Source organism: Anomaloglossus baeobatrachus, chromosome 11, assembly GCF_048569485.1.
Source record: "Anomaloglossus baeobatrachus isolate aAnoBae1 chromosome 11, aAnoBae1.hap1, whole genome shotgun sequence".
Classification (NCBI taxonomy): Eukaryota; Metazoa; Chordata; class Amphibia; order Anura; family Aromobatidae; genus Anomaloglossus; species Anomaloglossus baeobatrachus.
Genome location: NC_134363.1, coordinates 71,097,936 through 71,116,199, shown reverse-complemented (window position 1 = coordinate 71,116,199; position 18,264 = coordinate 71,097,936). Strand labels below are relative to the sequence as shown.

At 43.8% G+C, this 18,264-nt stretch overlaps 1 protein-coding gene across 1 annotated transcript in view; it reads right to left on the bottom strand.

The window, feature by feature from the left end:
- The window catches only part of CACNG8 (calcium voltage-gated channel auxiliary subunit gamma 8), a 281,981-nt gene that overhangs the window by 181,443 nt on the left and 82,274 nt on the right, over nt 1–18,264 (bottom strand). The window contains exon 2 of the mRNA XM_075327768.1: nt 8,965–9,517. Within this exon, the coding sequence (XP_075183883.1) occupies nt 8,965–9,187 (223 nt within the window). The 5' untranslated portion in view covers nt 9,188–9,517. The remainder of the gene's footprint in view (nt 1–8,964; nt 9,518–18,264) is intronic.

Here is an 18,264-nt window from a genome sequence, read left to right as displayed (position 1 = left end):
CAACACAACTGATGGTCCCAACCCCATTTATAAGGTAAGAAATCCCACTTATTTAAACCTGACAGGACACACCTGTGAAGTGAAAACCATTTCCGGTGACTACCTCTTGAAGCTCATCAAGAGAATGCCAAGAGTGTGCAAAGCAGTTATCAAAAGGTGGATACTGTGAAGAACCTAGAATATAAGACATATTTTCAGTTGTTTCACACTTTTTTGTTAAGTATTTCATTCCACATGTGTTAATTCATAGTTTTGATGCCGTCAATGTGAATCTACAATTTTCAGAGTCATGAAAATAAAGAAAACTCTTTGAATGAGAAGGTGTGTCCAAACATTTGGTCTGTACTGTATATATATATATATATATATATATATATATATATACATATATATATATATATATACATACCGGCAGAAGACCATACATTTTAGACACACACAGTCTAGAGAACTTACCATCCGATGGTGACATCATGGTGACATGACAAATCACATGATCGTGATATTACCAAGGGGTCCTGAAGTCCCACAGAGTACAAGACCTGTGGTGGCATCACAGATACATGACCAATCACTTGATTGTAGTGTCATCAAAGGTCTTCAAACAGTCTCCACATTGGAAGCTACACTGATTATAATCAGTGTAGATCCTGCTGTAGATGTTGTGAGCCCCCAAGGGGGTGGAGGCCCTGAGCAGTTGCCCAGTTTGCCGTAGCCTAATGCTGGCCCTGAGTGAGGAGTAAAAATGGCCAGGCAGCATGATTCTTCCGATCAGTTACTAAAAAAACTGCAATATTTGCAGTTTATATTTTTTTCTTTATGACATTTTTTGTACACGTTAAATAATGTTATATTTTGATAGATCTGAATGTTATGGACATAGTAGTGACAAATATGCCTGTTTTTTAATTTTTGGATTTGAAAACGGGCAGACATTTAAACTTCTATGAAGCAAAATCTGTGATTGTCCATTGTAGTTGTACCAAGATGGTAGTGTATGCCTTAGCTGCCATTGTTTCCATTGTCCTGGCTGGACCTTGAGGATCAAGATCACAGCATTTAAATGCCATCTATAGTGTCATATAACCCCCAATTGTTGCTGTTAGAGGCAGGTGCCAGCTGTGCTATACCAGTGCTGAGCTTATGAGCTTGTTCGCTACACATGTGATGTACATCAACTCCCATTTAAGAGAATTGGAGCTGAATTGCAGATTTTAGCTGTATATTGAATCTCCGGAGCTGCACTGTTCACTTCTGTTCAATGTTTACATCCACTCCCAAAGCTAATAATAGCTAATCAGTAAGGTTGATCAGAAAGCCACGGACCCACTTGGGGGGAGGGGCGACATGACCAAGGGGGAGGTAGGGAGTGATGGGTTAATAGGGACAGTGGTATATGCCTAATATGGCTTTGGGGGATGGTTTTAGCCGGGGAGGAAGAGGAGGAGCAGGGAAAGGGTTAGTCTGGGAGAGGAAGGAGTTACCTCCTCTTCTGTTTCCGGACGCCGAACGATCCCCGCCCACCCTCCCTTTGTGTTGTCATGTGGGAGATGTGTTTTTGGGTAGTTGGGATACCTTTTGTCACAGTAGCGGTGGGGGTAGGTCTGGTCCAGAGGTTTGGAAGTGATTGGTGGCTGGACCGGGAGTCATTGTCTTGGTATGGTGGCTCTCGGTTTCCGGGATGTGGCAGGCACGGGGTTCTGCCAAAGTGTGGGGGTCAATCCGTGGGTGATTGGCACCTCGTCTCTGGGTCGGTGTGTTGCGGCCGGGGACAGGGGGAGTAGTAGTTAGTGGACTGGGCCTACCCCGGGGGGTATTGTAAATGTTATTGTCTATTGTTACCGTTATGTGGTTGTTTTGGGTCGCCCGTTGGACGGCGTCCCTAAGGTACTAGTCTGTGAAACAATAGGCAATAAAAAGGCTGCTGTGGCCATTTGAACCAAGTCGCATGCAGTCCGTGTGTTTATTTTTAGAGGATAAGGGGGTTTGGTTACACAGACATCACGACCGGAGAATCCTCCCTCAGCTGGTCAAGTAAAGCTGGGTTTACACACTGCAACATCTCAAACGACATCGCTGTAACGTCACCGGTTTTGTGACGCAATAGCGATGTTGTTTGCGATGTTGCAGTGTGTGAATCCTATCAGCGACCTGGCCCCTGCTGTGAAGTTGTAATCGTTACAAATCGTTCAGGACCATTCCTAGGTCCTTTGTTTCCCGCTGTGCAGCATGAAGTTTCAGTGTGTGAAGCCTTTTCAGCGACTTTGTTAGCAACTTCCCTTTCAAAAGGCTGCTTATCAACGTCCCCAACAACCAGCTAGGTCGCTCTGCAGGTCCGGATCACTGTTGAGTTGTTGGCCAGGTTTGCCTGTTTGAACGCTCACCAGAGACTTAGCAGAGACTTAGGGAGGTCGCTATTGCGTCACCAAACCAGTGACGTTACAGCGATGTCCTTTGCGATGTTGCAGCGTGTAAACCCAGCTTAAGGCTGTCGGATCTCTAACTCTTACTGATCTGATATTGATGATATCGTTAGTGCACATCATCAATATTATATGATCGGGCAAAATCTCTTTGAGAATAGAATAAGAGACTGGTGGGTACAAGCATCATGAAACTACAAAAGTAAATATGTAAAAATGTGGTTATTTAAAGTGATAATTAACTTAATATGCTAACATAAATGTTTATTCTCTAATTGTCTCTTGAGCAGCACACAACTTTCCATTCTCCCTACTTCCAGGTTTCTGGCAGGGTGGGCACTCCTGCTGGAGTCATAGTTCTGTTGAGCAGCAGAGCTGTAATATTAGCAGAACTATAACAGTCAGATAACAGTGGTTTGTTCTCAGACTATACTGATATCACTGTAATTACAGATTGAGATAATAAGACAATTGAGGAATCACACGGATCATCACAATAACAGCCGTGATTATGAGATCTGCTCGGAAAACAGGCAATGGGGATTTTGCAAGATTTATAATAGCAGCTCGTCAGGAGCTGTGAGGGAGATGCAGGGTGGTGATCAACTAACTGCTCTATAAACATCAATGGGTTGGAGAGAGGTAGCTGAAATATTGGAAGTTAACCTCTCTACAGGAAGGTAACTACTGTGCACCATGATCCAGGGTCTGGGCACTGCATTACACTATGAAAGATAAAAGCTCTCATTGCAGGAAAATGACAGCAGATAAAAAAGCAAGTCAGTTGCAAACTTTCTTGTTACCATGCTGTGTAACAAAACCAATTTAATAACTTGAGAATATCCTTTAAGTAAGAGCAATATACTAAAGAGATATATCTGCTTTACTATTAACTCAACTGGCACATAAAAATACTGCACCATTTGGCTAATAGGAATGATCATAGTATATGGAGAGTATTTTCCCACCTCTCTCTGCCTCACTTATAGGGAATCTGTCTGCAGCTTTTTGTTACCTCATCTAACAGCAACATACTGTAGGCAAGGAGATTCTGAATCCAATAGTATATCACATAGATTACGGGCTGAAACCATTCTGACACAATCAAAGAATTTAGATTCAGGAACATAGCAGGGCTGATAGAGCTGTCCTGCCCACACCAAGCTCTAAATAGAAATTGTACATTGACTGAGAGGGGGGCATATCATACTGGTGTGCACATAAATTGCACATCCTGTAAAGGTAATCACAAGGCAATAAGCCCTTTTGTTTATGTACATAATTGCACACACACTGATAAGAGATGCATAGTTGCTTTTTGTTTTTTAACTCTTACAGCATCCTGTCATCAGCTTACATAACAAAAGCCTGTTGACAGATTCCCTTAAATGGTGACTAATACTTAGTAGCCTGTCAATTACTGTTGTGGGGAGGTAGGAAGAGTTTGCTATAAATCAATTGTATTATTTAATTTAGGCTGGTTTCACACTATGTTTTGTTAACTGCGGCACGAATGGATTTTTTGCCATGAAGCCGAATCTATTACAATTGAGTGATCATTTCAATGCACTTTCAATGGAATCGCAGCAACATGCGATCACATGTGGTTGCGTGCGGCACACACTGGATCGGTTGCTTTGCGGTATTTTACCTTTTTTCAAAAATGCTACTTGGAGTGTTTTTGTCCTCGGATAAAAAACTGCATGTCAATGGATCCGTTAGATTGCAGCGGTACCTGCAATGTCTTTCAATGGGATGGGCGCCGGATCCTTCTGCAGTCTGCACCGCAAGTCGCCGTATCCTCATAGACACAGGATCCTGTTGTCTGTACTGAGCATGCCCAAAAAGCAGCCTGGCATGGTCAGTACAGAAATCTCTCTCTCTCGGACAGAAGACAGAAGACCAGGATCGTGGAGGGGTGAGAGGGAGTAATAAAGATGGAGTCCCTAAGTGTGTCTGTGTATTTATTTCTATTAAAGTATTTTTTCTCTGTGTGGTGTCTTTTTTTTAACCCTTTATTGGAGATTCTTAATGGCCGGGTGAAACTTGGACTGACATTAAGAATCTCGAGTTTTAGATCAGCTGGTAAAACAAAGCTGGTATTAACCCCTTATTACCCAACATGCCACCCATCACCAGGGCCACTGGAAGAGTCGGATACAGTGCCAGAACATGGCGCTTCTATGAAAGCGCCATTTTCTGGGGTGGCTGCAGACTGAAATTCGCAGCGAGGGGGGGTCAGAAAGCTTGGGCCACCCTGCGCTGTGGATTCCAATCCCCAGCTACCTAGTTGTACCTGGCTAGACAAGAAAATTGGACGAAGCCCATGTAGCTTTTTTTTTTAATTATTTCATGAAATTCATGAAATAATTAAAAAAAAGGGTCTCCCTACATTTTTGGTTCCCAGCCGGGTACAAATAGGCAGCTGGGGGTTGGGAGCTGGGGGTTGCTACCTGGCAAGCAAACAAAAATATGGCGAAGCTGACGTCACTTTTTTTATAGTTTTTGGGCTACAAACTTTAAAAAAAGGGCTTCCCTGGATTTTCCATTACCAGTGAAGGTAACACCAAGCAGTGGGGGTTAGCAGCCAGTAGCTACTTGGGTTACCCTTAGCAATAGAAAATGCAGCGGGAGCCCATGCATTTTTTTTACCCCTAACCCTATGGTTAGAGTTATGTGTTTGGGTTTTGTTTTTTTTAATGAATTTAAAAAAAAAATCAACATGGGCTTCGCTCATCGAGCACCCGAGCATTTTACTGCTCACTCATCCCTACTCCTGAACACACAGCCAGCATAACATCTAATCAGATCAGCTGACTCCAGTGTCGGACGATTGCTTGTTCTGGGTCCCCCTGCATCCATCTCAGCGTGTGCAGGCTGTGAGCTCGGCCGGCACTGGAGTCGGCTGATCTGAACTCAGCTGACCTCACAGCCCGCACACGCTGCAATGGATGCAGCAGGACACAGAACAATAATCGGCCTACACTAGAGTCAGCTGATCTGAACTCAGCTGTAGTCCTGACCACACAGCCCGCTCACTAGATCTGCAGCAGGCAGTGAATGCTGTTAACCTGCATCCATCGCAGCGTGTGCGGGCTGTGAGATCACGAGTTCAGCTGACTCCCGATCAGTTGACTCCAGTGCCGGCCGATAAATTCTGTGTCCTGCTGCATCCAGGATCTGGTAAAAAAACAATTGCGGTTGCATGCATTGCACTTTGAAAACACGGAAAAGGGAATTTTCGGAGTGCACCACTATACTCAATAATGTACCACTTTGAAAACACAGGATCCTGTCAAATGTGGTTTGTGGTATTTTACCTACAGTTAAAAAATTGTAGTGTGAAACCTGCCTTACCTGTATGTATTAACTAGAACACAGAAAACCAGCAAAATAATAATAATCCAATAAAGTTAAAGGGGTTCTTAAGTGAAAACAAGGTGTCATCTTTACATACAAGAGAACTTATTAATTAACTGGAGTCTAAATGCTGAGACCTGCAGTGACCGAGAGCAGCACTTCATAGCCTCATAGACAATGAATGGTTGGGTGGTTAAGCATGTGCACTGACATTCTATTTTGATTGATAAAAATACCCCATTGTGCCAAATGGCATGAATCTATTGAATAGGTGATAAATGCTTTCACTAGAATACCCATTTAAAAGTCACTAAAAGCTGTTTTCATTTTAATCACATCCATAAGGAAAAATTATCAAAAACAGTGATTGTTCATAGAATTATAAATTGTTTAAAAGAACTGAAGTCCTCAGTGGTTGATACCTTTTAATGGCTAACTGAAAAGATGGTAATAATAGCAAGCTATCGAGACTAAGCAGGTCTCTTCTTCAGGCATGGTATAACACAAAATCTGAAGAGTCACATATTTATACACAACAGGACATAGAATGGGGCAGTAAAAAAACAAGTTATGTGAAGCAGAACTATCACTATGGCAAGGGGGCAAACTGTTGCGGCCATAAATATTGCAGCAGTTCAATGTGAAAGTTTTATTGTCCTCTGATTAAGGTATCAACCACTGATGACTTCAGTTCTTTTAAACAAATTTTTATCTCTAGTTTGTCCCCTTGCCATAGTGATAGTTCTGCTTCACATAAGGGTACTTTCACACTTGCGTTGTTTTCCTTCCATTACAATCCGCCCTTTTGGAAAACAGTGGAATCCGTTAACGGATTCCGCTGTTTTCCATAGACTTGCATGGTTGACGGATTGTACCAAAAGGACCTGCGTTGCTTCCGCTGGGCGACGCTCCGTTGCTTCCGTCCATCGGGAGAAACGCAGCATGTAACATTGTTTTGAGCAGCGGAATCCTCTGGATTTCACTGCGCATGCTCTTTTTTTTTTTAAATCAAACTTTATTTTGGCTCGCGGTGGCCGAACGTTCAACTGAGCGCCCGGCGGCCGGCAAACGACCGCCGGCATGTCACAGCTCTCAGCTGAGCGCCCGCCCGCCGGCATGCCAGGGCGCTGGCAAGTGACAGTGCTCAGCTGAGCGCCCGCCCGCTGGCATGCCCGGCCGCCGGCAAGTGACAGCGTGCAGCTGATCACCCGGCGGTCGGCTGCAGGGAGCGATCAGCTGATCACCCGACGGCCGGCAAGTGACAGCACTCAGCTGATCACCCGGCGGCCGGGAGCGATCAGCTGATCACCCGGCGGCCGGCTGCAGGGAGCGATCAGCTGATCACCTGGCGGCCGGGAGCGATCAGCTGATCACCCGGTGGCCGGCAAGTGACAGCGCTCAGCTGATCACCCGGCGGTCAGCTGCAGGGAGGGATCAGCTGATCACCCGGCGCCCGGCTGCAGGGAGCAATCAGCTGATCACCCGGCGGCCGGCTGCAGGGAGCGATCAGCTGATCACCCGGCTGCAGGGAGCGATCAGCTGTTCACCCGGCGGCAGGCTGCAGGGAGCGATCAGCTGATCACCCGGCGGCCGGCTGCAGGGAGCGATCAGCAGATCGTTCACAATAGTCTGCCGCTGGTAAAACTGTAAAAAAAAAAAAAATCAAAACAAATTGCGTTGTTTTGCAGCATCTGTTGCATCCGTTGTTCCACTATATGCAACACATCCGTTGCATCCGTTACACAACGCAATGCAACGGATACCGTTCAACGCAAGTGTGAAACTAGCCTAACTTGTTTTATTTACTGCCCCATTCTATGTCCTGTTGTGTATAAATATGTGACTCTTCAGATTTTGTGTTACATTGAGCCTGAAGAAGAGACCTGCGTAGTATTGAAAGCTTGTTATTATTATCATCTTTTCAGTTAGCCATTAAAAGGTATCAACCACTGAGGACTTCAGTTCTTTTAAACAATGTGTTATCTCTGCTGGCTAACACAGTGTAGAGATATATTTTACCTGCATAGAATTTTATATATATATATATATATATATATATATATATATATATATATACACACACAGTACAGACCAAACGTTTGGACACACCTTCTCATCTCTAGAACAACTGTTAAGAGGAGACTCTGTGCAGCAGGCCTTCATGGTAAAATAGCTGCTAGGAAACCACTGCTAAGGACAAGCAACAAGCAGAAGAGACTTGTTTGGGCTAAAGAACACAGGGAATGGACATTAGACCAGTAGAAATCTGTGCTTTGGTCTGATGAGTCCAAATTTGAGATCTTTGAATTCAACAACCGTGTCTTTATAGAAAAGGTGAGCAGAAGGACTCTACATGCCTGTTTCCCACCGTGAAGCATGGAGGAGGAGGTGTGATGGTGCTTTTCTGGTGACACTGTTGGGGATTTATTCAAAATTGAAGGCATACTGAACCAGCATGGCTACCGCAGCATCTTGCAGCGGCATGCTATTCCATCCGGTTTGCGTTTAGTTAGACCATCATTTATTTTTCAACAGGACAATGACCCCAAACACACCTCCAGGCTGTGTAAGGGCTATTTGACTAAGAAGGAGAGTGATGGGGTGCTACGCCTGATGACCTGGCCTCCACAGTCACCAGACCTGAACCCAATCGAGATGGTTTGGGGTGAGCTAGACCACAGAGTGAAGGCAAAAGGGCCAACAAGTGCTAAGCATTTCTGGGAACTCATTTAAGACTGTTGGAAAACCATTTCTGGTGACTACCTCTTGAAACTCATCAAGAGAATGCCAAGAGTGTGCAAAGCAGTAATCAAAGCAAAAGGTGGCTACTTTGAAGAACTTAGAATATAAGACATATTTTCAGTTGTTTCACACGTTTTTAAGTATTTCATTTCACATGTTTTCATTCATAGTTTTGATGTCTTCAATGTGAATCTACAATTTTTAGAGCCATGAAGATAAAGAAAACTCTTTGAATGAGAAGGTGTGTCCAAACTTCAAACTTTTGGTCTGTAATATATATATATATATATATATATATATATATATATATATACACATTTATATATTTAAATTGGCTATAAGTATTATTAGGGGAGATATAATGCAACAAAATCTAAAACAACCCTATTGTATTAATAGAAGATACACAACACACGAAAAAGATAACAAACAATTCTACCTTCCAAACAGCAAATTCTCCAGAGGCCAGAATGCGTCAACCCTCCCGGGTCTTTTTTATCTTTCTGTGGCGTTTCTTCACTTGATATATTTGTGGTATTGCAAATGAAGGCCCTGGCATACAGCCAGTAATCTGTTCCTATTGCGATTGTCATGAGCCCGAATGCAGCAAAAGCTCCTACCGTAGTCAGAAGGATCTGAACCCCTTTTTCACACCACACCATTCTGCCCTCATTCCACCTTTTCCACGACTCCAGGGTGACAGGTTGGGGGTTTCCAATTCACACAAGAATTAGTTTTGAGAAGAAGAAGCTCTGTGCCTTCTTCTTTGGTCAAATTTGTGCTCTTTGGTTAGTACTGCCTTGTTGTGGCCTCCTTTTTCCTTAGGCTTCCGATGTCAGCAGGAGCTCAAATGCTTTTGCCAAAGGACAAGAGAAGCCACTGAATCACTCAGGACTATCTTTTCAAAATGCCTCAAGTTGTGTTCCATTGACTGTCTAGGCTCAGATCCGTATGCTTCAGTGTTAAAGGGTTTCCTCTTGCATCACTAGAACCTGTTGGAGACATAAAGACAAATGTAATTTTATCCTATCCTTTCACATGTATTAGCTTTCATTGGGAGAACAGAAACAAAGACCAATTCTGCATTTTTTTTAAATGTTCACTCTCAAGTATAAATGATATGTTAACTTGTTCAGAGGTCAGGGTGATGGTAATAGGGAGAGGCAAACTGGGCAGCTGCCAAGGGGCCCCACCACCTTTAGGCTGTTTGCGTGTGATGCCCTGGCAGAACCAGGTGGTCACACAAAAGGCCCCTGCATAACACCTTCCTCACAGCCGACCTGAAACCCAAGCCACCCCCCCCTCAGGGCAAGACAGGCACACCAGTGGGCGGGATCAGGCGGATGAAGAACGCCCACCTAGGGGTCTAGACAGCCTGGGGCGGGAAAAATGACAGATAAAGTCTGGAGTTCAAGTTGAAAGGAATACAAGCTGGGGCTAGGTGTAGCTCCAGCGGAGGTGAAGCTCAAGTTGACTGGCGCCAGGGTTGGAGCCCTGGTACATTGGCTAGGTGGCAGATGGTGGTTTCCGTCAGCAGGCGACGGAAAGACGGCAGCCGGAGATTCAAGGTGGACCGGGACAGGGTTGCAGCCTGCCGGTACCGACACCGGAGAACCGACCCGGAAACCGTGCACAGAGGGGGTACTTGGACCCTGAAGCCAGGATCGGAACCAACGGCTTAGCTAATTAACCAATTGAGGGCAGGATTTTAGGTCCTGTCCCAACCAAAGTCCCAAAAGCAGACAATCACCCAGAGAGAGGGATAGGGCATCCACCAGGGCCAGGTAGATTCCACGGGTCAGCGTCAGCGGACACGGCATCTCAAGTACACAATACACTGGGAGCGGACTCTCGCGTTTCACACCAGGAAGTCTACACAAACAAAACAGTGCAGAGGGAAAAGATGGCAACGACCAGCCTGGGTGGGGGACCAGAGTACAACCTGCCGTGGCGGCCGGCCACCAGCACCCTGGTTTACCAAAAGACTCGTGTGATTTATTCTACTGTGAGTAACCAAACGTCCCCTGGTACGTCTGGGCGCGCAGGCCCCTACCATCGCCATCCCTTGCACCAACCCAACGGGTCCTGGGGCAACCATCCCTACCCGCGGAGGGGTTAACATCCAGCTGCCATCACACCTCCCCCACGAGTATCCCGCAACAGCAGCGGTGGTGTCACACTTCACCACACACCGTGGGTGGCGTCACGAACCGATTACGGCCAAGCCCGTACAACTATGTTCCCCTTTTCATTTGGCGTGTCCCCGGGTCCGGAGGATCCCTCGAGCCACACAGCGGGTTCGGATCCGAGCAGCCCGGCTGCTACAGGCATGGGGGCGGCACATGCGCACGTTGCGTTCTTTCATGTGTTTCCGCAGCGTTTTGAGCTACAGCGTTTTAATGCAAAATTGCATGCGTTTTGATTTCCAGGCAAAGTCTATGGAAATTTGGTCTTTCTTGTGTGCAGAATGCTTTTAAAAACGCTCCATTTTAGTTGCGTAAAATTTGTCAAAATCTCTGCGTTTGAAGAAGCAACATGTCAATTATTTTTGCCATTTTGGCAGCGTTTTGCTAACAATGGAGTCAATGAGAAATCTCAAAACGCATACTAAATCAAATTCCTAGCGTTTTACATGCAGTTTTGATGCAAAACGCATGCTTTTTTGACAAAATAAAAGCATGCGTTTTTGGCATTATAGTGAGGTCATGATGTTTCCTTTTGCCCTCACATCTAGCCCGACTTCAAAAAAAGATTAAAATAATAATTTATCGTTATTTTATACATAAATATTAAATCACAATAATCTTTAAATTAAAATTAGCTATTTTGTGTATGATTTAAAGCATGATTTTTTTTTTCATTTTTTTTCATAGTGTTTGAATGTTTAAACTTTATTTAGTTGTGTATTTGGATTGAAAATGCATCTGACTTTAAGCACAGAAAATGCATGTTAAACGTGGTCAAAACGCGGCAAAAACGCATGCGTATTTTCGACGTTTTTGTGGTCAAAACCAAATTTGACAATAACAAATTCTGCCAGAGGATGCGTTCATTTCTGCAAGTTACAGAAGGCAACGTGCGCACATGGCCTTAGGGTTCCCAGCGTCTACAGCAAGAGCTACACTGATAACAAAATTATTAGTATAGCTTCCTATGTGGAGACTGCTTCCTTTGGTGACATCTTAATCATGTGATTGTCATGTGACCATGATATAGCCATAGGTCTTGTACTCTGCAGGACTTCAGGATCTTTGTTGACATCATGATCATATGACTGGTTATGTAATCACTGGAAGACCTGAATTGATGAAATGGTGTCAGTCCTCTAGAAAGTGTGTGTGTGTGGGGGCGGATGGTGGCTCAGTGGTTAGCACTGCAGTCTTGCAGCACTGGGGTCCTGGGTTCAGATCCCACCAAGGACAACATCTGCAAGGAGTTTGTATGTTCTCCCCATGTTAGCGTGGGTTTCCTCCGGTTTGCTCCCACACTCCAAAGACATACAGATAGGGAGCTTAGATTGTGAACCCCAATGGGGACAGAGTTGCCAATGTATATAAAGCGCTGTGGAATCAATAGCGCTATTTAAATGAATAAATATTATTATTATAGTATATAGTATATAGAATAGTGTCATTCAAAACTACGCCTTGTTCCGAGACCTCAAATGTCTATGTAGACTGAAAAATAATAGTTATGGCTCTAGTAAGAAGTGGAGGAAAAAAAGAAAATGTAAAAGAATAAATTGGCCCCATCATGAAGGGGTTAATGAGGACATCAGTGTATGGGTTCCTGGTAGGTATTTACGGTATGTGTCTGTATGTATGTGCTGTTTTTATGCATGTGTCTGTATGAAAGTGCTTTGTGTATACATATGTGTGTATGTGCTCGGTGTATATGTGGCACCCCAGGACCTGGTCGCCACAACAGCATTGCCCTTCCAAAGGGTTAATGCTGAGCCTGGAGGTAATTGGGGAAATCATTGGCCAGTACGTACCAACATCCAATGCAGTTTCTCCCTCAGTCCAGCAGAGGGAGCTCTGAACCTGGAGTTCCAGGGAGCATTCCTCAAGCCTGACCTGAGGGAGGAGTTAGTGTTCAGTCTGTTAGGGAAGTTGGAGAGTGAAGACGCAGAGTAGTGCTGTCCTGTGGACTGGGGCCTGGAGCTGGAATAGCTTGGCCCAGTAAAGCAGGATTGGCAGAGAGGCACAGAAGAGAATTAGACATCAGAGTCTGTGGTTTCCAGGGTGTGAAACCCTTCCCTGGTAGCCGAATCCGAAGGGCAGGAGAGCTGCAAGCCCCTGGCCCATAAGCAACCTGAAGGTACAGCTGCATCACCAGGGCCCGGTGTGGACTCCAGCAGAGAAGCACCAGAAAGGAAATTTGATAAACACCGATGAATAACCTCCTCCTTACCCGGAATGAATAATGCACCTTAAGTGAGTACCCTGTGGTGACTGAAACCTCAGGGGCGCCACAGGTGCACTTCCTAAGCTTGCTGCTCTCTCTTTTTAGTGTGTGCCCTCCAACAGCGGGGTGCTGCTGGACTTGGATAGTTGGACCTGGAAGCCCCAAAGTTACAAAAGATTTGAGTCCCTGGCAAGTCAGCAGAAGGGCGAGACTCTGTCGCTTGTACCATCTTGTGCCTTGCTGGGAATGTACAATATGTTTTTGCCTTTTGGTGAACCAATAAAGTCTTACAATTGTGTGCTTTCCTCACCCTGTGTTGTCTGAGAAGTGTTTTAACCACGGGGAAGGAGTGCCATCGTTCATTAGATGAGCCCTGGTCCGTGACGCCTTTCTGAAGACAACCTGGCCAGCAGACGAGAACACCCACTGACTCTCGTGTTTCCAGAGGAGATTCTCTGGAAACTACAAGATGGAGTGGCTTATACCAAGTCTGTACAAGGTAGCCTTTTTTTTTATCCTGTGGCCACTAATAGATGTGACAAAATCATCATCTATATCATTATGAAGAAGCATTTTTGCTGAAAGGGAAGCCCAGTAAAGAATAGAAAAATAAAAAAACATCTGTGAGTTCATATACTTAGCAGTTTACTGATGAAATATCTGACCACTGCAAAAGATGGGAAATGATTTTGCTTAGATAAGAAGAAATAGATCAAGAAACTGTCACTGGTTGCATTTCACATCCAAGTTGCTACTTTACAGCGCAGTACTAATTAGCAAGGTACATTGGATATTCAATAAAGTGGAACAGCGTAACCTATTAGTCAATGGGATTTTGAACTTGTTTCTGCAGACATTTAATAGTGGCTTGAATTTAAAGTTTTACATTGGAGAATCAATTTATTACATAAGGAAGTAAAGCTTCTTATTGTATGGTTGGGTAATCGGTAAAAACTATATGTACAAAGTGCTCTACATCATTTTTAGTAGTTTAAAAGAAAATGTGCTCTTTTATTCTTCTTTACACATAGAGATGTCAGAAAGTTGTCTTGTGTTGGTTTCAGAACTAAGACCCTTTAGGGTACGTGCCCATAATCAGGGTTATATGGCATTCTGGATGCAGCATATCGTATATTTGCTGCGTACGCTGCATCCCGCACAGTAGACTCAAGCATCTTCGCATGAGAAATTGCCCTGCTGCAGATTAGAAGCCCGCACCTCAGGACAGTTTACGGAACTTCAAAAAGAAGCACAGTGGTCAAGAGATTTCTATTAATCCCATCCACTGTGCTTGTACTGTACTACGCAGTATTTTGGACTCAGTGAAAACATGTTGCATCCAAACTGCTACAAATCTTAATAGTTGGCATGGACCCTTAGGGCTGGTTCACACTAAGCGACAGCGACAACGATGTCGCTGTTACGTCACCATTTTCTGTTACGTAACAGCGACCTTGTAAGTCGCTGTTATGATCGCTGCTTAGCTGTGCTGCAACATGAGCAGGGAGCCGCGCACACTGAGCGCTGGCTCCTTACTCTCCTATCTACAGTACACATCGGGTTAATTACCCGATGTGTACTGCAGCCTCATGTGCAGAGAGCAGGAGCCGCAGAGGGCAGCGTGAGAGCGGCGGAGGCTGGTAACGAAGGTAAATATCGGGTAACCACCTTGGTTACCCAATGTTTACCTTAGTTACAGCTTACCGCAGGCTGTGAGACGCCGGCTCCTGCTCCCTGCACATTCAGGATTGTTGCTCTCTCGCTGTCACACACAGCGATGTGTGCTTATCAGCGGGAGAGCAACAATAAAAAAACGAACCAGGGCTGTGTGTAACGAGCAGCGATCTCACAGCAGGGGCCAGATCGCTGCTCAGTGTCACACACAGCGAGATCGCTAATGAGGTCACAAAAAACGTGACTCAGCAGCGATCTCAGCAGCGATCTCGCTGTGTGTGAAGCACCCCTTAGAGTTCACTTATCATTATGGTGAGCTGCCCTTCCGTACCTGAGAGATATGCCCAATAATGAAGAGATGATGATGAGATAATAGGAAGTGTGTTTGGAAAGCCATTATAAATAATGCAAGGCAACAAGATATGTAAGGCTCCCTTCATACACTAGTGATTCCGGTACGTATGACGCCGTTTTTTTACATGTATTGGAATCATGGACATACGCAGACCCATTAAAATCAATGGGTCTGCACACACATCAGTATTGTCATAAGGACCGTGTGTCCATATGGAGCATAAACATGTCCATGTGTTCCGCACGGAGACAAGTCAATTTTTGATGTCACACGGACCACACACTGATGTGATCCATGTGACATGTACCAGAGAAAACACTTGCCTTTGAAATAAAATGATTTTCTATACTCATTTGTCTCCAGCGCTGCTGTTACTTGCTTCAGGGCCCATTCATTCTGCTCATGAATATTCATTGCACAGCCCACAGGGCCGTACTAACATGCTAATGGGGCCATCTAGCAAGGGGAACTAATGCCCAGGGGAATATAATAAAATTGTAAATGCTACAATAAAAAAAGACACCCCAATAATGTTCCATAGATGGATAAATAAAAAAAAGTTATGAGTCTTGGAAAGTGGTGACACAAACCAATTTTTGTTTTATTTTGCAAAGTTCAGATTTTTCTTTTTAAAATAATGATAAAAAGTTGTATATTTTCACCATTTAACCCCACTTGGAATTTTTGTTCCTGCTTTAAATACATGATACAAATGGTAAAGTGAATGGTGCAATTCAAAAGTACAACTCATCTCTCAAAAAAGAATCTCTTAGATGACCATGTAGGCACAGTGCAGATGGGTCACATTGGTGTCTCCATTCTCCGGGTGCGGCGTCTTCTCTTTTGGCCATCATTGTCCTCCTATTTCTGAAGGGTGCATGATGCGTTCTATATCATGCACACTAGCCGTTATTGAGGTCCTGCTGCGGCCACCACCACTGGGCTCTTATATACAGCATTCTCACATGCTGTATATAAGAGCTCAGGCCACTGTGTAGAGCATAAAAATGACTTTATAATACCCACCTAAACGGTCGTTGCAGTGCAGATGGGTCAGGTGGGTGTCTCCATTCTCCAGGTGCTGCATCTCCTCTTTCAGCCGTCTTTGTCCTCATTCTTTTGAAGCCTGGGTGCATGACGCGTCCTACGTCATGCACACAGGCCGGCATTGAGGTCCTTCTCATGCGCACTATAATAGTTTGATCTGACCTGCTCAGGACAGATCAAAGTGCGCCTGCGTAAAGACCTCAATGCGGGCCTGTGTGGATGACATAGGACGTGTCATGCACCCTGGCTTCAGAAGAAGAAGGACAAATATGCCTGAAAGAGGAGGCGTCACACCCGGAGAATGGAAACCCCGCCTCTTACCCATCTGCACCATACTGACCATTTAGGTAAGTATTAAAAGTGCGCCTGCGTAAAAACCTCAATGCGGGCCTGTGTGGATGACATAGGATGTGTCATGCACCCAGGCTTCAGAAGAAGAAGGACAAATATGCCCGAAAGACGAGGCATCGCACCCAGAGAACGGAAACACCCTCATCTTACCCATCTGCACGTACTGACTGTTTAGGTAAGTATTATAAAGTGCGCCTGCGTAAGGACCTCAATGCCGGCCTGTGTGGATGATGTAGGACGCGTCATGCACCTAGGATTCAGAAGAAGGACAAGGATCGCCGAAAGAGGAGACGCCGCACCCGGAGAATGGAGACACCCCCATCTGACCCATCTGCACCATACCGACCATTTAGGTAAGTATTATAAAGTCATTTTTACGTTCTACACAGCGGCCTGGGCTCTTATATACAGCATGTTAGAATTCTTTATATAAGAGCCTAATGGTGGTGGCCAAAGCTTATAGTCCCCAAATCTGGTGACAGGTTCCCTTTAAGATGTTATTACGAGCTTGGCAATCCTTTCTTGTTGGTTGGGAATAGGAAATGAAGACTTTAGAATAAATATTTTTGTAAACTGTAGAAAAAAATAGGAACATTTAGCAGAAATTATAGCAATCATATAATATTGCATGGTTTGTTTGCATGTTGATAGTATTTAATTGATTTGCATATTATTCAAGTCAATTTAACCAAATTTAAGATAAGTTAATTGTCTGTAAAACGAGTGTGTAATGTCGTCTTGTTGGGCATTTGCATGTAAAATTGCCATTGCTGAACAAATCCTTTGGTAGCCATTTCAGCAGCAGTTAAGACAATATTGCACTTCATCAAATTAGTTAAAGTATAAATTTCTCATCATGTGAATAAGAAGAGCAAAGATTTCAACAATTTTCAAATAAAGGATACTGAACCGTGATTTTTTTTTTGGCTGACAATCTGTCCGGAAAAAAAAAGACTAAAAGAACATGTAGAAAAGGAAAATGATTGCAATTTGCCTGTCATCTATCTATATAAATAACAGATAGCACACGTACCAAAAATCCGATGTGTGAAAGAGCCCTAATTGATAGCAGGAGGGAGAAGGAAAGGGTTATGCACAGACATACAGTGGACAGATGAAAAGATTTTAGAGGACAGAAAAAAGTATAGACTAGAAGAAAAAGTACATGGAGTAAATTATTAGACACATGAAAGCAAGGGAAAACAGCTGCACCCTGAATACACACAGATCTCACATCCATCATGTATTACAGGGAGAGACACTCCCACACAAAAAAATTCTGAAACATGGTGAAGGCTGCAAATACATATCAGAGACTTAAAATGAATGATGGCAAGAACAGTAAAGATTGGAACTTAGTCCGTTTAGTTGTATTAACTAAAGTAACCACTGACGAAAGTGTTGTCACTCTTGAAATTATTCCAGAAAATGAAGTGTTTCTCAAATAAAATTATTGTAATTACATATTTTGTCATACACATGTTTATTTCCTTGGTGTGTATTGGTAAAACAGAGAAACAGAGGCAAATTGGACAAAATTTCACACAAAACTCCAAAAATAGATCACACAAAATTGTTGGCACATTTTCAAAAGTGTAGATAAAAAACTTTGCTTCAAGAATGTAATGATCAATCAATGTTAGCGCAAACTATTGTTCCATATTTGAAAAGAATAAAACGCTATGGCAGTAGACCCAGGAGAACCTTACTGCTGACACAGAGACATAAAAAATTCTAGACTTTGGGAAATCGTCATGTGGACAGATGGGACAAAGATAGAGCTTTTTGATAAGCACATCATTCTACTATTTTCAGAAAACAGAATGAAGCCTATAAAGAAAAGAACACAATACCTTCAGTGAAATATAGTGGAGGATCATAGATTTTTTGGGGTTGTTTTGCTGC